Genomic DNA, 26,711 nt, shown 5'->3' with positions numbered 1-26,711 from the left:
AGCAAAGGTGGGAAATCCCAAGCTTATCAACCTCTCCATTCAATGTCTCTCCCTCAGGGTCAGCAGGATGTGGGTCTGTCAGCCAGGAGCCAGGGGTGGGGTTGGGGAGGGGTGGGGAGGGGCACCTTTTCCCCTCTCTTCCCCAGGAAGGCTCCTACCTGTCCTAGGTAAGGAAGTTCCCCCAGCCTGCTGTCCATGCTGAAAAGTGAGCAAAGCATCATCTCCCCAGGTGGTAAGGGCCAACAAACAAGAAATATCTGTATTTCAACAATAGACTTTTGGAAATAAAAAAATTAACCTCTAAAGCTGACATTTTCAGCATCACACTAAAACTGGCTAGAAATAAAAGTTGTGTGTGTGTGTGTAAACATATTTCACTTTTTAAATTTAGTTTAGAAACAAATTGTGTAAGCTTCATAGAGGGTGAGATTTGTGCTGAGTTTTTGTTTGTTTGTTTTTCCTCTGATGGGCAAGGATGATGACTGGGTTTGTATTTTTGTTTTGTTTGTTGTTTAGATGAGGCGTCCTGCACAGGGTACTTACTGATGGATGGGTGATGCCGGGTCTTGTATTCAAGCGGTTTCCTTTGTGTGAGTTCTCAATATTTGATACTCCCTAGGTTTAGTTCGAGGTGCCAGGACTTCCTGAAAACACTAATTGGCTGGAAGGAAAGCCTTTATAATGGCTACTGAGCTAGCTTCCTGGTCTGCCCACCAAGTCCATCTGGAATGGTGCTCCCAGTGGCTCAGTCGTGGGCTCTTCTGCCTCTGGATCAGTCTTCAAGCTCAGAGGATGCTTACTGGAGTCCAAGATCCTCAGTTGATTATAAAATGATATAACTTGGGCACAGCCAGATGAAAGGGAAGCTAAGGGCAAGGCCCGGGGAATGGAAGCAGGATTTCCATGACTCCTTCAGGCCCCGCACCCCCACTCTCCCTCACCTCCCAGTAAAATTTTGTAGAAGTGATTTTCCATTTCTGCTTCTAGCTGGCACCCCAAATTCCCTCATTTCTTGCCCTACTCTGGCTTTCCCAGAATGAATGCTTCTTGGATTGGAGTTATACTACAATTTTGGGGACTGGCTTGTTGTGGACTGTAGCTTTCCTCTGGTGCATATGATTTCTTTCTTTTTTCTTCTTCTGCCACTCTGTCTTCCTCATCTGGCATGCAGTGGAGTAGGCACCCCAGTGTAATGCATGCTAACATTCTTGTGGGTGGTAACCCCCACAGCAGCAGTGTATATGATCTGGGAGACGGAGCATGATGTAGGAAGGCCTGCTTGACTCAAGTAGATCTGTTACTGAGCTTATAGTGGATTAGAGCAGTGTTCAATCCCAAACTGGCTGGATGGGTTTCCAGAAATGTTACAGTAATCCGTTCTGAAAAGTATATGCCCTACCAAGATGCCTCGTCCACGAAGCCGAGGGCACTGCTCTTAGGGACTACCCCTTCTGGGTCTTTATATAACTTCTCAGCCATTGATTAGCAAATATCAATGAGAAGTGATGGTACCTGCAACAGGCAAAAATTTTGGAGGAAATTTTTCTATACACATTGCTGGTGGAAATGAGAAATCAAAGTCACAGAAATAAAAACATCAGAAAATAGAATATATGTTCAATATTTATTGTAATATTATTTATAATGGCCAAGACCTATAAACCAAGTGAATGCCCATTTGGAGCACAAAGGGTGAATAATAAATTGTGATATAATCATATATGTCTGTAAAAACAGTGTATATATTTATTTATGATTATATAGTGAAAAAATCATGCTGATATCCACGAAAAAGGACAGCATGTACAAGTGATATACCATTTACTTAAAACTGTTTATACACATAAAGAGAGATATTAAGAGATGATGACCAGAATATTAATCATGTTTATAAGGTGGTGGGATTCCGGGTAATTTTTCTTTCTTTTTATACTTTTCTGAACCATTTGAATTTATAATAGTGAACATGTTTTAGTTTAAAAAAAAAACACTCAGAAATAAACTGAAGCTGTTTTCACTGTGAAAAAGCCGAGGGGTAGAGGAAGGAAATGCCAAACTTGTGATGAGTGGCCAGGTTCTTCTGGTTTTTCCCAAGGCACGTGATTCAAGAGATTAAGACAGGAGTAGTGATGTCTTTTATGACCTAACCTTGGAAGCCTCACTGTCATTTTGCTGTATCCTATTATTTACCTATTCAATTGTAGGAGAAGCCTACAGAGGGCCGGAAAACGAGGAGGTGGGGATCACTGGCCATCTTGGAAGCTGATTACCATAGGGAGCCTGAAGGTATTGCTTTTCCCTGAAGTCTTAACAGTTAGCAAAAGTAGCTTTTCTCTGCATAAGACTTACATAGTCTTGTGTGGAAGCAAAGAGGTATAGATGACTTTTCCAGGTTCCTTCCATCATGTGAGTATATAAAGTCAATTTAGTGTTGTGGATTACCTTCTTATTCCTGCTAAAGAATTATAGAGTTTCTAATTGGAAAAATGACAATTTAAAAATGTAGAAACTTCCCTGGCAGTCCAGTGGTTAAGACTCTGCGCTCTCAGTGCAGGGGTCATGGGTTTGATCCCCACTCCAGTACTCTTGCCTGGAAAATCCCATGGACAGAGGAGCCTGGTAGGCTACAGTCCATGGGGTCTCGAAGAGTCAGACATGACTGAGCAACTTCACTTTCACTTTTCCCTTTCATGAACTGGAGAAGGAAATGGCAACCCACTTCACTATTCTTGCCTGGAGAATCCCAGGGATGGCGGAGCCTGGTGGGCTGCCATCTGTGGGGTCGCACAGAGTCGGACACGACTGAAGCAACTTAGCAGCAGCAGCAGCAGCAGCAGCAGAGGAACTAAGATCCTGCATGCCACGTGGTGAGGTCAAAAAAATTAAATAAATAAAATCTGTAGCCTGTCACTGTTTCCCTGAACACTGTATATATGCTCACTTGTATTTCCTTCAGTCAGTTCAGTTCGGTCGCTCAGTCGTGTCCGACTCTTTGCGACCCCATGAATCGCAGCACACCAGGCTTCCCTGTCCATCACTAACTCCCAGAGTTTACCCAGACTCATGTCCATCGAGTCAATGATGCCATCCAGCCATCTCATCCTCTGTCGTCCCCTTCTCCTCCTGCTCCCAATCCTTCCCAGCATCAGGGCCTTTTCCAAAGAGTCAACTCTTCGCATGAGGTGGCCAAAATATTGGAGTTTCAGCTTCAACATCAGTCCTTCCAATGAATACCCAGGACTGATCTCCTTTAGGATAAACTGGTTGGATCTCCTTGCAGTCCAAGGGACTCTCAAGAGTCTTCTCTAACACCACAATTCAAAAGCATCAATTCTTCAGCACTCAGCTTTCTTCACAGTCGAACTCTCACATCCATACATGACTACTAGAAAAACCGTAGCCTTGACTAGACGGACCTTTGTTGACAAAGTAATGTCTCTGCTTTTTAATATGCTCTCTAGGTTGGTCATAACTTTTCTTCCAAGGAGTAAGCGGCTTTTAATTTCATGGCTGCAATCACCATCAGCAGTGATTTTGGAGCCCCCCAAAAATAAAGTCTGACACTGTTTCCACTGTTTCCCCATCTATTTCCCATGAAGTGATGGGACCAGATGCCATGATCTTAGTTTTCTGAATGTTGAGCTCTAAGCCAACTTGGGGTAGTATTAAATTTTGTTGGCTAATACTTATTAGCCAATGTTCTGCCTTCATCCATGGTGTTTGCATGCTTAAACCTTTATAAGAAAAATGTTAGGAGCAAGACTAATGGAAACTGGGGCTTATTGAAAGTGAACAGATTTTATATTTTATCTTATTTACTTCAATCACATTGAATCAGTGACATTGACTGCACTCTGAAAGCCAGTAATTTACTAACCCAGAAAGTGGAAAATCAGTATCTCACAAGATAAAAAATTCTTCCCCATACCTTTTGTTTTAGAATGGGAAAATAAGAGGTCACATCTCTTCATTGATTTTAGTGCTTTAAACAAGGTATTAGTATTTCATGCTGATTTTATTTTGAACCAGCAGGAAAATTACATGGTAAGTAACTCAGTATTATTCAAATCAAGTAATATTAGAGGAAAAAACAGGAATTGGAAGCTAGCTGATTATTCATGAAATGCTAAAATATTAGGAGAATTCTTCTTCTCTGTTTATCTGTACCACTGTGATTACCATAATCCTGAATCCTGGATTCTTAGAACATGATACAAAGAAGAGAATCCTTTTGCCAGTTTTCAGCAATGAGACTAATGAAGACTCAGGAAGAGAAGGCCTAGGTTGCCTTAAATAGTTACGGGGAAACACACATATAAAAATAGGACTTGGCCTGGAGATAGATACAATTGAAATTATTCTCCTTATTATTCTGCTCTCAGTTTTTGTCTTCTTCTCCTCTTTCTCCATCCTCTGATACTACTTGAAGGAGACAAAAGAGGAAAAGAGACAAAGAGAAGTGTTAAGAATATGCTTTCGGAAAGGTTTTATTCCTGCATATTCATTAGAAGTATTTCTAAAATCGTATTACAGCTGCACTGCACCTAAATATATCTTGTTGGCTCAGTTCTTGTCTCACAAGGAGTCGTATCCAAGTTCAGAGTCCAGACTGAGGCTGTCTCAACTATTAAGTTCCTCTCTTGTTACCCACATGCCACTTCCCCACTTCCTACAGAGCTCTTGATTCTTAGTATTTTATCTGACCATTTATCCCATTTTCTCATGTTGGTTGGCCTTGATGCACTGTGTACTGTAACTCATCTTTTCATTGTCTGTTGTATGTGTTCTATTCTCCACCTTGCTCTGACTTTCAGATCCATCACTTCCTTCCAGAACCTTCCCTGCCTTGACTATATTTCTCTGGCCATGGACTGGATCTGGCTGCCTCCACCTTTTGTACCATCTGCTGCTCTGGCTCTCCCAGTCCCAGCTCCTCACTGTACAAACACCCTTCTGCCACTGGCCTCCTCCTTTCCTGCAGGAATTGGAGAAAGTAATGAAGGAGAGTCTACTCTAGAGCAAATGGAACCTCCTCAGCAGTGAGGAAATGGTCTGAAATCTGTTAGGAGAAGTTTTAAAATGTCATTTCTTGCTTCTCATCTTCCAGCCTTTCCCCTTCTCCCTCCTCTTCTTCCAAACTTAGCTAAAGAAAAAGGGATGGAATTTTCAACTCTGAATTAGTGTCATAGTCAGATTGTGCCAGTTCATGAGGAGTAAGAGACTCATTTCCAGAATCTTACTCCCGTACCTCTTATTAGTCATGCTGGGTCCCCATGGACTAAAGCTGGATTGGGCTCACTTTCCTTTCTTAGCCCTCTAATTATCTTACTCTTGTGTTCTTTGGAAATATTTCCAACATAATTTTCCCTTTCACACCTCACAATTGGAGTTACTGAAAGAGGGAGTAGGAGACTAGAATGCTTGAGTATTCTATGTATGTTTGCTAGACTAATTACAGTATTGCGTGATGTATCCTTGAATGCGTCTCCCTCAAACTGCTCTGACACTGTGTGCTGGTGTTGGGGAGATAGTAAGCATTCAGCTTGTTGATTAAAGGCAGTTGCCATCAATAGATGTACCTACAAAACTGAGTACACAGAAAAAAATTCTGATAAGAGACATATAGAACTTCAAGCTTTTATTCATTCATTTATCTGGGTATTTTTCTAGGTATAAAACCATTGTTGGTGCTCATGAGGGTCAATAAAATTTCCAGATAAGGTTCCTCTCAGGCTTAATAATCTTGCAATGTTTTATTGGAGAAATAATCCCTCTAGGCTAATGTTTCCTAAGGCCCACTTAACTTCGCATTCCAGGATATCCAACTCTAGGTGAGTGACCACACCATCGTGGTTATCCAAGTCATGAAGATCTTTTCTGTATAGTTCTTCTGTGTATTCTTACCACCTCTTCTTAATATCTTCTGCTTCTGTTAGTCCATACCATTTCTGTCCTTTATTGTGCCCATCTTTGCATGAAATGTTCCCTTGGTATCTCTAATTTTCTTGAAGAGATCTCTAGTCTCTCCCATTCTATTGTTTTCCTCTGTTTCTTTGCATTGATCACTGAGGAAGGCTTTCTTATCTCTCCTTGCTATTCTTTGGAACTCTGCATTCAGATGGGTATATCTTTCCTTTTCTCCTTTTCGCTTTTCGCTTCTCTTCTTAGTTATTTGTAAGGCCTCCTCAGACAGCCATTTTTCTTTTTTGCATTTCTTTTTCTTGGGGATGGTCTTGATGCCTGCCTCCTGTACAATGTCATGAACCTCTGTCCATAGTTCTTCAGGCACTCTGTCAATCAGATCTAATCCCTTGAATCTATTTCTCACTTCCACTGTATAATCATAAGGGATTTGATTTAGGTCATACCTGAATGGTCTAGTGGTTTTCCCTACTTTCTTCAATTTAAGCCTGAATTTGGCAATAGGGAGTTCATTATCTAAGCCACAGTCAGCTTCCGGTCTTGTTTTTGCTGACTACAGAGCTTCTAGGAAGCATCACTACGAACAAAGCTAGTGGAGGTGATGGAATTCCAGTTGAGCTATTTCAAATCCTAAAAGATGATGCTATAAAAGTGCTGCACTCAATATGCCAGCAAATCTAGAAAACTCAGCAGTGGCCATAGGACTGGAAAAGGTCAGTTTTCATTCCAGTCCCAAAGAAAGGCAATGCCAAAGAATATTCAAACTACCACACAATTGCACTCATCTCACACGCTAGTAAAGTAATGCTCAAAATTCTCCAAGCCAGACTTCAGCAATACATGAACGGTGAACTTCCAGATATTCAAACTAGTTTTAGAAGAGGCAGAGGAACCAGAGATCAAATTGCCAACATCCACTGGAGGATCAAAAAAGTAAGAGAGTTCCAGAAAAGCATCTAATTCTAATGGACATCTAATGGACATGAGTTTGTATAAACGCTGGGAGTTGGTGATATACAGGGAAGCCTGGCATGCTGAAGTCCATGGGGTCGCAAAGAGTTGGATATGACTGAGGGACTGAACTGAACTGAACTGAAGAGCCTTTTCATTCAAAGCAGTTATTTAAAATTCACCATGAATTTTAATAAACTAATTTCATAGCTTCTTCCTGCTAGTCCAATTTCTGCTTAATTTGAACCTTCTGTATCATTTCAGAACAACTTCTGGAATCAAATTAATTATAATTAAAGTAACAGTTTTCTCACATTAATAATGATCAGTTTAAAGAGTTGGGCAGATATCAGAGAGTTTAATCACAAGTTATAGCAAATTGACACTTCATTAGTGAGGGAGAGGCTCAAACTTTTAGACTCAGAAGAAGAGCAAATTGTATTGAAAACCGCAAGGTACAGAGCTCTGGCTACAAGCTGGTTTCCTCCACATTCTTGCTGTGGCCATAATTCTTAAAAATATCAGTAGCTACTTATCACCTTGCCAGTGCTGGGAAATTTACCCATGTAGGTTAAATGGAGAAATATTTTAAAAATCAGAATAAATTAGAATCCTTTTTGTGAACTATTTTAGCTTTCCTTTGGAAGTGTGAACTTTGTAACTCAGTTTTAATGTTTATGTTTCCAGGTTCACAGAGCTTAACAGTGTCTTTTTTTTTTTTTTAACTTTCCAGGTACCATTTGCCTTCTTTATTCTGAGGAATTCTTTATTCCTATCTTGTCTTACCGTAGCTCTCTCTCACTCTTTCTAATGAAAAGGAGTTCCCTTTGGGAGTTTTGCTTGAGCAGCAGGTTAAAGGGTTCAGAGAAAAACGTGGATTTGCCCTTTAGATATCTAGGCTAATTTCATTCTGTCATGATGCTGCAACTTTGAGTAGTAATTCTGGGAGCAGCCAGGGGTCTTAAAGGGTTATATGTTGTTGAGAAGTTTGCATCCCTCCCCCCACCACGCCCTGCATTCTGTTAAAACTAACTCATTGCAAAAATCAGTTTCATAATGAAACTACATCTGAATCATACCTAAATAAAATGTAACAATGCCCTTAGATATTCAGAGACATCTTTACTTTCTAATAAAGTGGTAAGAAACTGAATACAGTTGACCCTTGAACAACATGGGTTTGAACTGCATGGGTCCACTTAAATGTGGGTATTTTTCAATGGTTATTACTAGAGTGCTACATAATCTGCAGTTGGTTGAATTCAAGGATTGGAGGAACTGTGGGTATGGAGGGCTGACTATAAGTTACATACAGATCAACCTCTGCCTTATTCAATGGCCAACTGTAGGTTTTTTTTCCAAATAATTTTGAATAAAATTTTTTCAAAATTTAAATTCTGATTAAAATTCTTAATTGCTCAACCTGTGTGTCTAAATGCACAAGAGTACTTAGTGTCTACTTAATTGGGAAGATGGTGGGTAATTATTGTTTTTAAAAGTTTTTAAACAAATCATGAAGTATAGTTATAAACATTGTTTTATTACTTGTACCATTATTATTGGCGAGAGAGCATTTAAAAAACTTTCCCCATAATGATACAAATACTCTCTTGATGGTTTCCCACTGTTTACATAGTTGAATTGAAAGCATGATGAGGAAGTCATCATTACATTGAGATTTTTCATTTTTCTTTATGGAAACCATGTCAAGATCATTGATTCCATTTTCAGTTTCCTTGACCCTTTATGGTTTTTAATTCACTCTGGGGCTTTATTAAGATATATCATGTCTGTGTGCTCCTGCAAGATTTCTGTAGGCTGTTTGAAATGTCTTATAATAGACTTGATGGATTCTAGGAGCAGGACTGAATCTGGAGAAGAGATGTCCTTGATCTGAGACCTGTCATTTGTGATTCAAATGGAGGCTGGACAGCCTAGGAGGGAGCAGGTCTTGCAGTGGCCCCTGCCCTCCCTGCCAGGGAGACAGGGCCTTAGTGAAGTCACTGAATCCAGAAGACAGTAAAGAGGAGAGACAGGTTGTGTGTGTCCCACATACCTGAGAACAGAACTCTAAAGTTGTCACAAATACCCAAAAACATAGTCCCAGGAAGTATTGTGAACCCACGATATGTCTGCTGTGATTTTGCCAGCATCATCCAAGGATTTTTTTTCCTTGGTGGACCCTAGTGTTCCGTTTGAAATCTGCAGGCGAGTCAGTCCTATCTTGTCTCCCATTTCCGATTGCCTATTAGTCCCTCCAGGGTGCTGTCTCTCTATACCGCTCCAGGTTTCTCTTCCTCTGGCCCAGCCTCTCTTTCTCTGTCAGACCTTTCTTGGGAACCGCTGTGCAACTAATAGTAACAGTGACATATCTCCTTACATAGCACGTTATTAGGCAGAAGAAGCTGTTCTAAGTGCTGTACGAATGTTACTTGTATGGGCTCATTTAATCCTTGTAATGGCTCTGAGACATAGGCATTGTTATCATGTCCACTTTACAGAGTGAAATTGAGGCACAGGGAATTAATTCACCCATGATCACATAGTTAGTAAATGGCACAACTGGGATGTGAATACAAGAGGAAGTCTTCAGGGTTTGTGCTCTTAGTCATTAAAGTATCCCGCATCTCCCTAGGGTAAAAATTTCCCCACACGCTAAACTTTTCTCAGAATGGTCCTTCAACTACCTTTTCTTTGATCTGCACGTGAAAGTGCAACAACATACTAATGTGTGCTTGGCTAGCCACTTGAAATGTTTCCATGACCAGGCCTATAGTCTGCCCCAGAAAAGCAACCCCCACATACTATGAGCTCATAACTGAACATTAAAAACCATGTGAGGAAAACCATAAAAAGAGAGCCAATATAGCAAACAAATGGCAAAATGAACATGTTGAGAACTAAAAACAATAGAATAATCTAAAAGAAAATTATAAGCACTTTAAAAGCATGGTTATAGATTAAAGAAGGAACAGAGCCATAGTAAGATGACTAGACACTAGAAATAAAGAGTAGGTAGTTTGCAGTAGACCCAAATATAACTTCAAAAATTTAATACCCAATAAGCTACAAGAAAGAAAGATAGTTTTACTACTTCTAGATGAATTGAGAATTGATAAAATGGAAGGAAAACCTGAGAAATAGCTTTCAGTTTGCAGAAGACAAAAAACTGATGGAAAGTAGAGAAAATGAAAGAGAGGTTAAGAGACTAGGATGAAGTTTAATGTAAGTCTGTTAAGAATTTCAGAAGATAATAGGGAGAAAAAGGGTAGGGCAAAAATTCAAAGGGCCATGGATGAAAATTTTCTAGAAGGAAAGTAAGGAAGGAAGTAAGGAAAGTCAGGAAGTAAGGAAAACATGAATCCTAGGATTGAGGAAGCATGTAAAATTCCAAATATTTTAGTGAGACCACAGAATTTTTGTGAGCATGTGGGAAAAACAATGCTCTCATATGCCTTTTGTGGAGGGTCATTTTGCAATATACATATAAAATGTGCAAATTCTTTGACCCGGAAATTCTGTTTCTAGAAATTTATCTTCAGTAAATAATCAGTTGAATTCCTCCAAATTTAAATATATAAGGATGTTGAACTCAACACTGTATAATAGAGATGTATTGAAAGCAGCTTTAGAAAGCTCATTAATATGCAATAGACAAAATACACTAGTGTATAACCACAGAAGCATTGTTGCTTTTATGCAGTTGTTAAAGTGATGATATCGATCTATTTTTATTTATTGTCATAGAAAGATGGTTGATATGGAAAAAGATCTAAAAGACCACGTGAATAGTTAGTCCAACTGGCATAATAAAAATATCTGTATATCTAAACAGGAGTTTGGAGAGATAAATACTTTAAAGTTTGCAGACAGTTATCACTGCGTCGATAATTTTTACTTTCTTTTTTTGTCCTTTAACGCATTGTCTGATATCAAGTTATACTATGTAAAGGGAAATCTTGATTTGTAATTTAGATGAGGAGGAATGATAGAGTAAGTCCCAGGGAGAGTAGATTTGAACCAGCGCCATCATTTTCCACCTCTCATTTCCCTTTCGGTTGTGTGTGTTATGAGTGTGTACTAACCGGTACTGTGCCCACAGCCCTGCCACTGAATGTTGTCATGGACTCCAGCATTAGCAAATATAATGTGAATGTGTAGGGAGAAAGAATGGATACAGAAACATAAATCATCTCTAAAAGGGATTGGGTGATTTAAAACACAAGATGTCCAAAATAAAAAGTATCTCAAGGTTTAATACTCTGTTTAAAATATATACTGAGTTATCCCTTGGTGTACCTTGTAAAGCTAAGAAGAATCTAAAGTGCTCATGAGATTAAATGATCAAATATGTAATTTACTTGCTTTGTTGTTGTGTATGTATTTGTGTGCATGTACATGTATGTGTGTACTCACGTGCACACACACACACTTTTTTATAAAATGTGTGGCCGATCAGACTTGAGTATGGGTGCCTCTCACCTGATACTTTCTTCTAATTCAGGTTCTTAGAGCCAAATGCATCAGTTTTTAAGTGAGGAGAGAGAAAAGTAGTTTAGAGAAGGGACAGAACATAGAGGCTTAGCTGTAGTCCTTAAAAGGAAAAGGGGTTAGGTTTCAGATATCACCTAGGGTTTTGTAAATAAGTGGAGATAAAACGTGACTACAGCCATCTCAGATTTTTCAATAGTAACTCGATGAAAACAAGTTTTCTTATTCGTAAGTGTAGACAAACTAATAAGATGTATGATTCAAAAAAACAATAAAAAGTGTGCCCTTCATAATTGGGAGAGAGAAAGATAAGAGAATTAGAATGTGAAGGAAATGATGTCTGAGATTAGCTTCAGTTAAGTCGCAAAACAATTTACTGTGTACATGAGAGACGTTGGCACACACCCTCTCCTCTCCTTTGCAATGAATTTTCCTGTTTGTTACAGAAAATATTTTATTCAGCGTAGCCTCAGTTCAGTTCAGTCACTCAGTCATGTCCGACTATTTGCAACCCCATAGGCTGCAGTATGCTAGGCTTCCCTGTCCATCATCAATTCCCAGAGCTTGCTCAAACTCATGTCCATTGAGTCAGTGATGCCATCCAACCATCTCATCCTCTGTCGTCCCCTTCTCCTCCTGCCTTCAATCTTTCCCGGCATCAGGGGCTTTTTCAAAGAGTCAGTTCTTTGCAGGTGGCCAAAATATTGGAGTTTCAGTTTTAGTATCAGTCCTTCCAATGAACACCCAGGACAGATCTCCCTTAGGATGGACTGGTTGGATCTCCTTGCAGTCCAAGGGACTCTCAAAAGTCTTCTCCAGCACCACAGTTCAAAAGCATCAATTCTTCAGCTCTCAGCTTTCTTTACGGTCCAACTTTCACATCCATATATGACTACTGGAAAAACCATAGCTTTGACTAGACAGACGTTTGTTAGCAAAGTAATGTTTCTGCTTTTTAATGTGCTGTCTAGGTTGGTCATAGCTTTTATTCCAAGAAGCAAGTGTCTTATAATTTCATGGCTGCAGTCACCATCTGTAGTGATTTTGGAGACCAAGAAAATGAAGTCTCTCACTGTTTCCATTGTTTCGCCATCTGTTGGCCATGAAGAGATGGGACCAGATGCCATGATCTTAGTTTTCTGAATGTTGAGTTTTAAGCCAACTTTTTCACTCTCCTCTTTCACTTCCATAGTTCTTCTTTGCTTTCTGCCATAAGGGTGGTGTCATCTGTGTATCTGAGGTTATTGATATTTCTCCCAGCAATCTTGATTCCAGCTTGTGCTTCAGCCAGCCCAGCATTTCTCATGATGTACTCTGCATATAAGTTAAATAAGCAGGGTGACAATATACAGCTTTGACATACTCCTTTCCCAATTTGGGACCAGTCCATTGTTCCATGTCCCATTCTAACAGTTACTTCTTGACCTGCATACAGATTTCTCAGGATGCAGGTCAATGGTCTGGTATTCCAGCTCTTTAAGAATTTTCCATAGTTTGTTGTGATCCACACAGTCAAAGGCTTTGGTGTAGTTAATAAAGCAGAAGTAGATGTTTTTCTGGAACTCTCTTGCTTTTTCTATGATCCAATGGATGTTGGCAATTTGACCTCTTGTTCCTTTGCCTTTTCTAAATCCAGCTTGAACATCTGGAAATTCTTGGTTCACGTACTGTTGAAGCCTCACTTGGAGAATTTTGAGCATTACTTTGCTAGCATGTGAGAGGACTGCAATTGTGCAGTAGTTTGAATATTTTTTGGCATTGCCTTTCTTTGGGATTGGAATGAAAACTGACCTTTTCCTGTGAAAAGGCTTTCCAGCGTAACCTATGAAGTGATAAAGATTAATAGTGATAGAGAAAAAGAGAATGCTAAGGGTCTTCATTTATTTCTTTATAGAAAGTCCCCTGGTGGACTGGAGACAGCCTCAGTATTAACAACTGAAGATATTATGACACTATCTTCATGGCAGATTTCTTTAAGTGGCCAGTTTCGTTATTAGATGGTTACCAGATTTTAAGTCCTGTCTGTAAAACTTAAGTGAGGAAAGATGCTTCAGCAAGATCCTATTCTGTGTTTCAGTGGAAAAAGGCCAGGAAAAAAAAAATCCCCATATAGATGGAGCTTCAAATACATCATTACTGCTCAGCTTATAACCTTGGTGACAGGAGAGCTTGAGGGGCCTGAGGTGGTTGGTATTAGTATAAACAGCTCTTGTATTGAACACGTGTGTATATATTCCCGCTGCAAATTTCGTTTCATACTTATGACAGAGGAACATACTTATGTAAGCAAAGTTTGTTAGAGAATTTCCTGGAAGCAGCTGGCCTGCTTACCTAAACACAGTGCCTGTTTTTTTTTTTTTTTTTTTGCTGGTGAATAAGAAGTAGCTGTAGAATATTGTATTTGAAGAGAGACTGTTGACAGAAAGTTATGTCCACATCTGAGGCACTGAGGCAGCTCCTGGGGTGACTTTGGCTGCAGCCCTGAGCTCTGCTATCCCCTCCCCTGGCACCGTGGCTCTCCTTCTGTGTGAGGCTGAGCTGCCAGCTCAGTTCATTACAGGGCATTCTCTGTGACTGTACTGAAGAGGCAGCAGTATTCTGGGGTCTTGACTGATTGGCCTTGTGGACCTGGGTGTCTCACCCGCTGAAAGCTTCCCTAGTAGAATAGGCTGGCTGGTACTCCTGAGCGCTTGGGCCCTGTGAGGCCCTGGGGATAAGGGCTATAGTCTCTGTCTAGACATGGCAGTTAGTTCTGAAACTTCAGTCTGGGGCCAGCTTGTTACAAATGCAAGTTTCCAGTTCTATACCTGTAACTGTGAGTCAGGATGTCTGATATAGTAATCCTATGCATAGTGAGGTTTGGGAACTACTGACTTAGAACAGCCTCTTGTGATATTCCAAATACAAAAGAGTTATTTTATTGCAGGGACTTTTAGTTGTTATTTGTCCTTTTACAAATTCATTCATCTAAATATTTGTTGAATGCCTATTCTTTGCTAGATACTGATTCTTTGCTAGATAGTGAACAAGATTGACATTTTCTTTTGTCCTCATGAAATGAAGGGAAAATGAATAAACAAATGAATAATTATGAAAGCTAAGAAGGCTGCAGTATTAGAGTATAGTGGAGGGAGGAACGGTGAATGTTTAAAATAAAAATATGGTTAGAGAAGGCCTCTTTGAGGAGGCAGCAATTAAACTAAGACCTGGATTAAAAGGAATTAATCAGACATACAAGAACCATGCTAGGCAGTATAAAAGCTTGTATACAGGCACTGAGACTGAATCAGCCTTGATGTGTTTGAAGAACAGAAAAAAAGAGCAGTGTGACTGTGCCCAGCAAGCCAGGGGCAGCATGGTGTGAGATTAGGCAGGTTGGTCCCGGATTGTGTAGGCTCTGGAGGACAATGGATAGGCAGAACAGACTGAGAGGGAATGGAGAATCCAACATTTAGTAGCAAATAGGAGTCTGGAGTTGGGAGGAAAGGCCTAGTCTGGGGTATGAATGTGAGGGTCATTAGTGTTTCAAAGGCAAGACATCTCAATGGATAATTCAACCTAGTAAGGGGCTGCAGAGAGAAGATGGGAAAGAGCCTGGTGAAGAAGACTGGGAGCCTCTAGGACCTGGGAGAGTTGGGAGGGTGGGAGAAACACCAGGAGACTGTGGGCCTGTGGAAGCCACAGGAGGAGAACGCTTAGAGAGAGACAGGCAAGTGTGTTATAGATGCTAAAGATCTAGAACAGTGGAGGCCTCTTCAGTGGCCACCAGCTGCATGTGGCTATGAAGCACTTGACATGTGACTAATGTGAACTGAAAATATGTTGTAAGTGTAAAATAAAATGTACACCATGCACACCTAAAATGAATATAATATTATGTATTAATTATATTTCAGTTTTAAAAGTGGATGCCAAATTTCAAAGATGTGGTACTTTTTTCATTAGTACTTTTTAAAGTAGTAATGACATGTTGAAATATTGTTTAGCATAGATTGGGGTCAATAAAATACGCTATTAAAATTTCACCTGCTTCTTTTTAGTTTTAAAAAATATGGCTAATAGAAAATTGTAAGCCACATGTGTGTCTTTTGTCCTGTTTCTGTGGCAGAGTTTGGTAACTGGAGGTCATTTGCAAGGGTTAACAGAGTAGACTGGCTGAGATTTAGTAATCCCTAGCCAATTGTTTATACTCAGGTGAGACAGGATCATCATGATAATACTTATTATGCCTGAAATTAAATAACAAAGCTTACCAGTAAAAATTCTTCTAGACTTTTTGATATGTATGAAAGTGATTTAATAATTTCACATAAATTGACAATATGATATGGCCTTTAAGTTCTTTGAAATGAACTCTCAAATGTGGTTTTTCAATCTTTTTTTTTAACCTGCATTTTCCTTCTTTCCTTTCTGTCTTCTTTCTTTTTATCTAAAAATTCTTTTGTTTTTATTTTTGCCTATCTGGCCAGGAAACTTCACGGTGTTATGGTCCACTTGCCGCACAACCGTGTTCAAATCTGTCACCAACAGGTTCATTAAAAACCTGGCCTGCTCGGGGATTTGTGCCAGCCTGGTCTGTGTGCCCTTCGACATCATCCTCAGCACCAGTCCTCACTGTTGCTGGTGGATCTACACCATGCTCTTCTGCAAGGTCGTCAAGTTTTTGCACAAAGTCTTCTGCTCTGTGACTATCCTCAGCTTCCCGGCCATTGCCTTGGACAGGTAAGATTAGGTAGCCAGGGGCGTAACTCCTTTTAAATGTACTGAAAAATTAGCATTGTGAAGCAAATAGTGAGTAGCTGATGTTCTAAATATTGCTTGTGGTCAAGAGAAAGAGAATCGATTACTGAAACAGATGCCTCACAAAAGCCAGCAGCCCCGGAAAATGGGGCTGTTGAGAAAAGACTTGGTGTTGAGGAGGCTACATCATGAGGATGCCGGGGAAGAGCTGGGGCATGATATAGTTTCAGTCTGGTTGGAATTGGCCATATTTGCTTTGCAATTTGCAGTAGATTGCTCATCAGATTGCTCACTCTGCAATTAGGGCCTTTTGATGATGGATGAAAACATTTCTGGAAGAACAAGAGAACAAACAATTCAGTAGTTATTTAACAAGTGATTAGACAGTCCAGTTGGATCTGGCCAGATAGCACCAGAAATTCCTTTGGAGGATTTATTTCCAAGGTTTTATACTGTGATGGTGATTGCTTTCTCTTCACATCACTTTTTAATGGATGTCCATTTGAAATAAATCTTACATCTTACATCCTAGCTATTGCTATCATACATAATTTGATCAAATTTATCACAGTGAAGTGTAAAGATCTCAGTAATCAACAACTTCCTGCCTTTTTTCTTTGTTGCTAGCACTTCACGAATACAGTTGAGATAATAATACATTTTAGAGAACAGAATTAAATAAGCACACAAGAATTGAAAAATAGTTTGTGTCCACAAGAATTTTTGATTTCAAGATTTACAGAAAGGAGAAGTTGCTGATGTGAAATGTGCTGATCTTCTGACTTTATATCCTGTGATAAATTTAACTATGTTTTAGGTGAATTTAGAATTTTAATACTCTTTGTCTATTTAAAACGTGCTTAATACCTTAATGACCTATTGAGGGTATAGACTGCAAAATCCACGTCTGGAGTCACTTCACCCTATCTGACTTGGAACCCAGACTTCATTAGCTGCCCAGTGTCAGCTGCATGATGGGACACAGAGTCATACAAAGCCTTCTGCATACTAGGAGAAATCATTGACTCTGTACTTAAAAGAGGGATCTTGGAGCCAGAAGTCTGACTTTAAGTCCTACCTGTGCTATTTCCTTGCTGGTGGGTTTGGGCAAACCTCTCTGAGCCTCAGTTTCCTCAGGGGTAAAAAGAACTAAATGAACTATTTGTGGCCTGTGTTTAGATAGGCTGCACCAATATTTATCTTTTTTTTTTTCTAGTCTTCTCTTCTGTTTGGCACATTCTTCCTCAGATAAATTGTCTGCAATCCTTTTACTACTAGAGAGCCACTGCTGCTCTTTGACAGTTTCTCCTTAGAAACTCACCATCTACAGGAGCAGATGAGGCAGGTGACAAAACCAAGTGACGTGGGCCATTTTGGAGTTGTGTGTCTGCCTTCTTTTGCATAGGGGTCATCACTCAACAGGCCCTTTACTACAGCACTGTATAAATTTAAGGTATAAGGCATAACGGATTTTCTTACACGTATTGTGAAGTGGCTCACTAGAAATTTAGCCAGAGACTTCTCTGGCAGTCAAGTGGTTAAGACTTCACCTTCCAATGCAGGGGGTGTGGGTTCTGATCCCTAATCAGGGAGCTAAGATCCCATATGCCTCATGGCTGAAAAGTCAAAACATAAAACAGAGGTGATATTGTAACAAATTCAATGAAGACTTTAGAAATGGTCCACATTAAAAAAATTCTTAAAAAAATTAGATAATGTCCATCATCTCATATCATTTTCCTTATGATGAGAACTGTTACAATGTACTCTTTTATCTTTTAAAAATAATTTTATTTTTGGCTATGTTGGGTCTTCATTGCTGTGCAGGCTTTTCTCTATCTGCAGAGAGCAGGGGCTACTCTCCAGTTGCAGTGTGTGGGCTTCTCATGGCTGTGGGCTTCTCTTGTTGCAGTTCCTGGTCTCTAGAGCATAGGCTCACTAGTTGTGGCACACAAGCTTAGTTGCTCCATGGCATGTGGGATCTTTCCGGATCAGGGATTGAACCCATGCCTTCTGCATTGGCAGGGAGATTTTTACCACTGAGCAACGAGGGAAGCTCCTTGACCTACTCTTTTAACAACTTACTTCATTCCTTTTTATTGCTGAATAATTTTCCATTGGATGCACATACCACATTTTATTTATCTGTTTACTAGTTAAGGGACATTTGGGTTGTTGCCACTTTTTGGATGTTGTGAATAATGCTGCTATGAATCCTGAAGGTTTTTTAAGAATAAGATGCAACAAGAGTAGAAACATATCATTCAGGACAGATTGCAATTCTACCTAGAACAGTGCAATAATCCCTGTGAGTTATTTTTGAGCCTCTGGTTTTAGGCAAGAAAATACATAAATAATAAGAAATCTATATTATCTTTCCAGCAGAAAATCTACTGTATTTTTGCTATCATTTTAAAGTTTTTTTCCAGTGTATCTTTTACTTTATTTTTTTTATTGAAGTATAGTTGATTTACAACGTTTCAGGTGCACAACAAAGTGATTCAGTTATATATATATATATATGTAATCTTGCCAGATTCTTTTCCATTATAAGTTATTACAAGATAGTGAATATAGTTCCCTGTGCTATATAGTAGGTCTTTATTTGTATTTTTTATCTATTTTATATATAGTAGTGTGCATCTATTAAAGGGCTTCCCAGGTGGTGCTAGTAGTAAAGAACCCACCTACCAATGCAGGAGACATAAGAGACTTGGGTTTGATCCCTGGGGCAGGAAGATCTCCTGAAATGGCAACCAACTCTAGTATTCTTGCCTGGAGAATCCCATGGACAGAGGAGCCTGGCAGGCTACAGTCCATAGGGTCGCAAAGAATTAGACGTGACTGAAACGGCTTAGCACATCTGTTAATATCAAATTCCTATTTTTAAAAAAGGTAAGCAAGTTCTTTTAGTAGAAAAGCAAGGTTGGTAGATCCCTATTTCATTATTTAGTGATTACTCAAAAGCATAAGTGTGGTGTACATGAAGGCAAAGGGAGACCAGTCCTTTCTCTCACTTCTTTCTCAGATATTTGTTTCATGGCACCAAGTCAGCAAGTTAATTGGGAGGCCACATGCACTTCTGCATCATCCTCTAGACACGTACACTCCAACAAAATAATGTATAGCGAACCTGTGCACTCGTGTTGGATCTATTTCCCGACATATAATGGAATCAGAAATTAGGGGAAACTGGGGTTTGTTGCATGTCTTTTAGCAAATGGGAATCAGAGATAGTGGACATGTATTCATGTGCGGTTATGGGACCATCACATTGGATTTGTTAAATGATGATTAGAAAAGTTTATCTATATTCAGAGAGAAAAAATTGAGTGTGTAGATAACTTATATGTTTCTTTCTCTTTTTTTCCCCTCCCAGAAAGCGATCTAGAATACATTTTACTGTGCTCCATCCATCTCTGGTCATCCATGGTCATGTGTGTTTGCATTGTCTCTCCCCCAGCTTGTCCCCTGACAGACTCCACCACAGCACCACTTTCTCTTGACATTTTCCCAGGTGCTCCCTTTCCCCTACCTCCTCTATGCATGCCTCCAGTAGAGCCATCTTCTCAGTTATAATTGTTTGCTTACATGCCATTTTTTTCCCTATGTAGTTTAGAAACATTCTTGTGTATCCTTTCATTTTTGCAGCCCAGTGCCTGGCACAATATGTAGCACACGGGTGGTACTGAGAAATCCTTGTGACAGGAAAGCACACATGCTCAGATGGCCCCGTGAGGGAATACATGTTAATAGGGTTGGAAGGTCAACTCCAGCGTTAGCTGACTGCACAGACGAGGGGTGAGCTAAGGGTGAAGAAACTTGCTGTATCTCTGAGGGCTACTGACTGCCCATTCAAGACAGATGTGGTTCTAGGGGTTTAACAAATTACTCAGTTTCCCCAAGTCACAGGTGATATTGAAACAAGGTGCTTTGGAAATTCTGATTAGGTGGTTATAGAATAATCAAGTCAAGCTTGAAGGGAAAAAATCTCTGATTTTAACAAAGATTTAACTGTGTGGGTATTTTAGACCTACTGATTGCTCTTAGGGGTCCTGAGCAATTATCATGCGAAAAATGGCTACTGAGCCCACAACATTTTTTCAGTGGAATTGATTTTGAAGGACTTTGTCAGAGTCTATCCCTCACACTGGATTCTTCTGCCCCAGCAGCTGTAAATGCTAACAATACCCATGGATATGTACTGCAGCATGAGTTTGCTTTGGATTTGTGTGCAAATTGCCCTTAAGCTCCTCTAGCCCATGTAAAATTTTTTACAAATTACCTTTTACCCTTAAATTGAAAAAGAGTGTCTTCACAGCATTTGGAGATATCTTTTATATCGAGGGCACTCTTTGGGATTTAGTGCTGGTGGCAATAATTATAAAGCTAACAATGAATTGTATGGCAAAGTCCTCAAAACTTAGGGTCTAGCTTCCAAATTCCCCTAGTGATCACTTCTGTCTTAGGCAGAATGAAAGAACTTGACCCTTTCTTTCCTCTCTCCTACCTTTAGTAATATAAATTCCCCTAATTTAAAGTGTATCTTCTTCTGTGAAATGAATTTTGCTTGTGCATTTGGCAGGTACTACTCAGTCCTCTATCCGCTGGAGAGAAAAATATCTGATGCCAAGTCCCGAGAACTAGTGATATACATTTGGGCCCATGCAGTGGTGGCCAGTGTCCCTGGGTTTGCAGTGACCAATGTGGCTGACATCTATGCCATGTCAACCTGCACGGAAGTCTGGAGCAACTCTTTGGGCCACCTGGTATACGTTCTGGTCTACAACATCACCACGGTCATCGTGCCTGTGGCTGTGGTGTTCTTCTTCTTAATACTGATACGCCGGGCCTTGAGTGCCAGCCAGAAGAAGAAGGTCATCATAGCAGCACTGCGGACCCCACAGAACACCATCTCTATCCCCTATGCCTCCCAGCGGGAGGCTGAACTGCATGCCATGCTGCTGTCCATGGTGATGGTCTTCATCTTATGCAGCGTGCCCTATGCCACACTGGTCATCTACCAGACAGTGCTCAATGTCCCCGACACTTCCGTCTTCTTGCTGCTGACGGCCATTTGGCTGCCCAAAGTCTCTCTGCTGGCGAACCCTGTGCTTTTTCTTACTGTGAACAAATCTGTCCGCAAGTGTTTGGTAGGGACCTTGGTCCAACTGCACCACCGCTACAGCCGCCGAAATGTGGTAGGCACAGGGAGTGGGATGGCTGATGCCAGCCTGGAGCCCAGCATGCACTCAGGCAGCCAACTCCTGGAGATGTTCCACATTGGGCAGCAGCAGATCTTCAAGCCCACGGAGGATGAGGAAGAGAGTGAAGCCAAACACCCAGGCTCAGGGGCTCTTCAGGCCAAGGAGCTACTTCCCACCTGCCTGGAGGCAGAGCTGGGACCACAGTTTGCAACTCCCTCACCACCCCCGGGCACCGTGGACTCTATCTCCCAGGTAGCACCAGCAGTGTCTGTGGAATCTGAGACATTTCCCGACAAGTATTCCCTGCAGTTTGGCTTTGGGCCTTTTGAGTTACCTCCCCAGTGGCTCTCAGAGACCCGAAACAGCAAGAAGAGGCTGCTTCCTCCCTTGGGTAACACCCCAGAAGAGCTGATCCAGACAAAGATGCCCAAGGTAGGCAGGGTGGAGCGGAAGATGAGCAGAAACAATAAAGTGAGCATCTTCCCAAAGGTGGATTCCTAGCAAGGCTTGTGAATCCCTGGAAGCCACAGGCCTTTCCACATTCCTGCTCTTCTTTCATTGGGCCTGTGATTTGTATGATCTCATTGCAACTCAGCATGGATTGACTCCTCCTCTATGGGCCAAGTGCTTATGAATGAGAGGGAAATCTATATATAAAATCGAATGTCCTCTTTATTGAGGATGTGTATATCTATATATATATGTTTATCTCAATGATCCAAGTCCTTAGTAAAGTCCATGTTCCTCACTGTGGAGACAAAAGCTGGGTAGTGGGGAACGGGTCTTGGGTGGGAACTTTGGGTGCATTTTCTGAGGATATCTCAGTTCTGGGGCCCTGCAGAGAGTACCCATAGAGAACAGTGTCTGTGGAGTGCCAAAGGGAGCAAGTACTCTAAGAGAAGCCCAAGATAATTATGAGCCATGTGACCATAAAGAAAATGCATGTTAGATTGATTTTAAAATGTGAAAGAAGTGGAGAAGAAAGACGGAGAAATACCCACACTCTGTAGTCTTTAACCTTCCCAGATGATCTCATGAGAAGGATTCTATGCAGCAATCAGCAGGGGTAAAGGATATTGAAAATGATGATCTTGTGCCAACTTCTGGAATTAAAAATCATTTAAAAAGGCAAAGTTAGTATACGTGGGGGTCTCTGGAAATGTCAAGCTAAAAATACTTGATTAGGAGAGGTGATTCTACCCAAAAGAGTGGGTAAAGTTTGGTTCTCTTCCAAGGAAGACTCCAGACCCCAGGTGTTGCCAGTTTCATTTTTTGTCTGTTTGTATGACTCCCTTCATTTTAGGCATAAAGGAGGAACAAAACACAGAGAAGGAATTCATCACTGTAAAATGCCAAGGCAACACCTAGCTCAGGTAAGCTCTTGGCTTCCTGTTTCCCAATGAAGTTATAGCAGGAGCCAAACAGGATAGGAGAGGGAGGACAATGTCCTCAACTGATCATGCGCCTGGGGGCTCTCACAGGTGATTCGAGACCATTTTGAGGTGGGTTTCACCAGGCTGAATTCAAAGTACAGATGACACTTCACTCTTAACGAGAGCAAATCAAGCACCAGCTGTGCTCTTTTCTGATGGGTGTTTTGTTCTTGTTTATTGTACCTAAGGGAGCCAATCCAGTGCCTTGAGCAAGCTTGAAGGGAGGAAGCATACTCAGTGGCAAGCAGCACATCCCAGAGGCAGTGGTCCTTGCAGATCTCCTTGAACCACACTGGCCCTTGTCCTTTGGAGGAAGGTCAGCCTGTGTGCAGGGAATTTCTTTTTCCTGTCCTTTCCTGGGTGTGCTGTCTTGTGATTCCTGACTATGAACCCAAAGACCCTTCTCCCCAGGGGGGAGTGCCTTCCTCTTTGTGTCTGTCTCTTCTGTACATTGTGTGCTCACAGTGGAAACAAGGGCCTGCCTGCCACCCGCTCTCTCAGGGCCTTGCATGCCCTCTGTAACTCCTCACGTCCTGATGCTTCACCTTGTGGCCCATCAAGTTTATCTTTCAAACACTCACAACTATAAGAGCTTTCATCAAGAAGGAACATAATCTGTCAGAAAACTGTGTCCACTCTAGAAGAATCTGTCAAATGTAGCCACGTTGATGTTCTGATAATGTATATGTACAACTTAATAAGTTCTGGTGAGCCAGAATTTGGTAGATATTTCTTATGTATGTTTGAAGCAGTTGGTTGACATCTAACAGATCATGGCCAGGTGTATTTCTATACTCTTTGAAGAATTATGTTTTAATAAAAAAATCAAAAAACAGTCTCTAAACTCAAAAAAAGTTGTATGAGTGATTTTTTTTCCCCTTTCAAGTGGTGTACTATGTGAACCTCTCTCTTCCTGTATGATCTCAGGTGAAAGGTATTTATTTTCTTCCCAAAATGTAGATACAGCATTCTAGTAGCATTTTCTTATGTTGTTGCAACTTGAAAAATGAATTTCCAAAGAAGAAAGTGCAGTGTTTGAATAAATGTCCCCAACCTGGTTTCCAAATAGAATTGGTGGGTGGACTACTTAAACCTGTAAGTAGAGCTACACTGGGAAGAGTATAGTGCAGCTGTCATTACCCCTTATGGTTGGGACCATGACCTTGAAGTCTGATGGTCAGTGTTTGAATCCTGACTCTACCATTGACCCACCTTGTGATCTTGAGCAGGTGAGGTAATCTCCATGTATCTTGGTTTCCCCTCTGTAAAATGGGGACATAATAACTGTGTCAGAAGCTGCTATTGCCCTGACTCACCTATTTCACCTCTAATTTTAGCCATGTCTGCAGTGGGCCATTGTTGGCTGCATCCATTTACCTCCCTGAGAGCCATCAAGGCCTTGCGTCTCTCCTTTCTGCCCTGGGAGAACTCCCTAGCTCTGGGGGTTAATCCTTGACCAGTGGGGCATGGGCATCAGTGGATAAATGCTCCTGCTTCCTGTCTTTCTGCTGGACAACTGTGGGAGGCATCTTTCTACTTCTTGGGAGGTCAAGCAGCTTGAGTCCCTATTGTCCACCATGGTGTCTGATTAATGCAGCCTTTTATTGACTCCTCTTCCTTCTCTGTGTGGCTTTCTCTATCCTCATTCATGCCCTCAAGGATTACCTCCCCAAAACCAGCCACACAAAGCCCTTATCTCAAGCTCTGTTTTCAGGGGAGTCCAATAGTATACCTCATGAGGTAGTCATGAGGATTAAATGGTATGGTCTGTTCAATACAGAGCCTGAAACAGAGTAAAACTGTATCAATATTAGTGCTTACCTGCTACATTAAAAACAGTGGTTGAGGTTTTTTTGCAGTGTTATTCAGAAAATAATACTAAACTGATGTTTTCACCAGTTACCCCAACAATTATTTGTATTCATAATGATGATACTTTGAAGCAGTTGTGCTTAGTCACTCAATTATGTCCGACTCTTTGCAGCCCCCTGGACTGTAGCCTGCATGAGGTTTTAGAAGCTAAAATATCTTCCCTGTTAGCTTCTGGCTTAACCAGTGTTTATCCCCATTTATGCCAAGGCAATAAGTTAGTTAATAGGCAGAATAAAGGCCTAGTGACCTTCATAGAACTCAAACTGTAATCTCCAGCATGGTGTTGTGTGAATCTGTAATGGCTTATTATCTCCTGGGTTTGTAGGAGCCACTTAATTCCAAACTTAAACGAGTGAATGATATAATAAATGGATAAATAAGAGATACAGCACTTGGAAAAGTGGCTAAATCTCTCTGGGCAATGAGCTGAAGTAAGATTTTCTGTCAGAGTTATTGCTGGTTCTCATTGATTTCCTTGAAATGACTCATACAAGAGTTAAAGGCATTGAATTCAAGGTTTTTGATCTACCTGTGTCTTCAACACCTAAGCCTCTCTGTATATTCACTAGAGTGAGTGTAAATTCTAAATTTGGAAGGAAGTTCAATATTGAGAAATACAGCTCTAGGCACGTGTGTTGGGCAAAAATAGTAATCCTTTTGTTCTCTGTATTGATCAGAACTTAGTGGTTAAATCCCTTTTTGCTCCCTTTTAAATTTCTTTCTATATGTGTATTCATTGCAGCCCACATACAGAAGGAAGGTAATATCCACACAAAGGAGGTACTAGAATGACCAGTGGTGTACCTTTTAAGGCAACAGGTGAGAAAGAACATCACAGATGGGATAACACTTGAAATATTAACCATATCACAGCAGTGCATCTAATTCCTCTTCCCTCCTTACCTTGCTCAGCTCCTTCACATGTTTGCCTTAGGGAAAGTGGGGTGAAGGCATTTATTACCTCAAAGGAAAGCAAATAGCCTATGAGCCCCTTTCCAGTTTTTGTGTATCAAAGCCAAGGTCTTAGAAAAGCAGAGGGAACTCTTGGGATTAGCCTAGTGGATATTTGGTCATGATTTTCAAGAGTTGGTGGGTGCTCCTGGCATCTAGTGAGTAAAGGCCAGGGATGCTGCTAAACACCTTGTCATGCACAGGACAGCCCAACACTGCAAAGACTTATCTGGTCCAAAATATCAATAACACTGTGATTGAGGAACTTCCGGTTAGCCAAACACTGAGAAGCCTTGAATGAGCCAAACATCGGGAAAGCTTGGATTAACCAAAGGTTTGAGACAGTTTGAGGAGGGAAAACCATCTCCCCTCAGTAGAAAAAAAGCTTCCCTGGAATTGAGGATAGGAGAGAAGAGAAGTCAGGGGTAAGTGATAAGATACAGACATCTGTACTTTCTGGATAAAGGGGTTCTTTTGCTGCCTCCCAGACAACGTCCCAAGAATATAGCGAAACAAAGAAAGATTTGCGCAATTGCAAAGGGACCTGTGTGTGCCTTGCTCCCCAGGTCCTGCATCCCTGTGGAGAGTTTGGTAGTGAGTCCAGGAGCCAGGGCTTCACTCAGGTATTTACATACAAGTCTGAAAGAGAAAGCTGGAGGCCCAAAGGTGCAGAGGGATGGAAGGAATGGACTGCCCATCAAATGGGACAAGGAATGACCATGTGGGCAATCGCACAGAGGACAGAGGTTGTCTCCACTCGCATGCTCCACAGCACCCACGGTGTCATGTGAGAGGGAAGGAAACCTTGCATGTGAGATTCTATTATCCCAGGGTCTCAAGAGGAAAAGTAAGCTGTAGCAAAATAATAAAGAAAACTATATATTTTCTCACACTTTGGGGGCAGGGGTGGGGGGCTGAAGCAATTACTTTGTATTTAAACCCTGAAGGGAGAATGAGGTTTTAAGTTTCTTTTCAACCCTGAGATTTTATGCTTCTCTAGTATATTATTTGACATAGCAATACATGGTTATAAAAATCTTTTCTAGTTTATTTTGACTTCCTTCTAACAAAATTCTCATTCTTGTTTGCATTTTCTTCCTTGTGGATTTTATGGAGGAAATTTGGTGTAAACAGGTTTTATTTA

The 26,711-nt window shown here is 40.8% G+C and overlaps 1 protein-coding gene and 1 long non-coding RNA gene across 3 annotated transcripts in view; one reads left to right on the top strand and one right to left on the bottom strand.

Annotated features, from left to right (window-relative positions):
• Window positions 1–22,878, top strand: part of GPR176 (G protein-coupled receptor 176) — a 121,777-nt gene extending 98,899 nt beyond the window's left edge. The window contains exons 2-4 of one of the 2 annotated variants that reach the window (XM_081507161.1): window positions 15,834–16,086; window positions 20,690–21,743; window positions 22,615–22,878. In XM_081507161.1, the coding sequence (XP_081363287.1) occupies window positions 15,834–16,086; window positions 20,690–21,743; window positions 22,615–22,620 (1,313 nt within the window). In that variant the 3' untranslated portion in view covers window positions 22,621–22,878. Of the gene's footprint in view, window positions 1–15,833; window positions 16,087–20,689; window positions 22,284–22,614 lie in introns of those variants that run through there. The other variant, XM_081507160.1, reaches the window with a different exon arrangement.
• LOC145512776 (uncharacterized) lies at window positions 15,638–22,715 on the bottom strand. The gene is made up of 2 exons (XR_014058790.1): window positions 22,313–22,715; window positions 15,638–16,436 (listed from the first exon to the last, which is right to left on the bottom strand). It is a non-coding gene; the product is annotated as an uncharacterized LOC145512776 (long non-coding RNA).
• Window positions 22,879–26,711: the final 3,833 nt, after the last annotated feature.

Source organism: Giraffa tippelskirchi, chromosome 7 (assembly GCF_054371585.1).
Source record: "Giraffa tippelskirchi isolate mGirTip1 chromosome 7, T2T-mGirTip1v1.2.pri, whole genome shotgun sequence".
Classification (NCBI taxonomy): Eukaryota; Metazoa; Chordata; class Mammalia; order Artiodactyla; family Giraffidae; genus Giraffa; species Giraffa tippelskirchi.
Note: the sequence above shows the minus strand (reverse complement) of the source record. Positions and strands in the feature narration are given on the sequence as shown.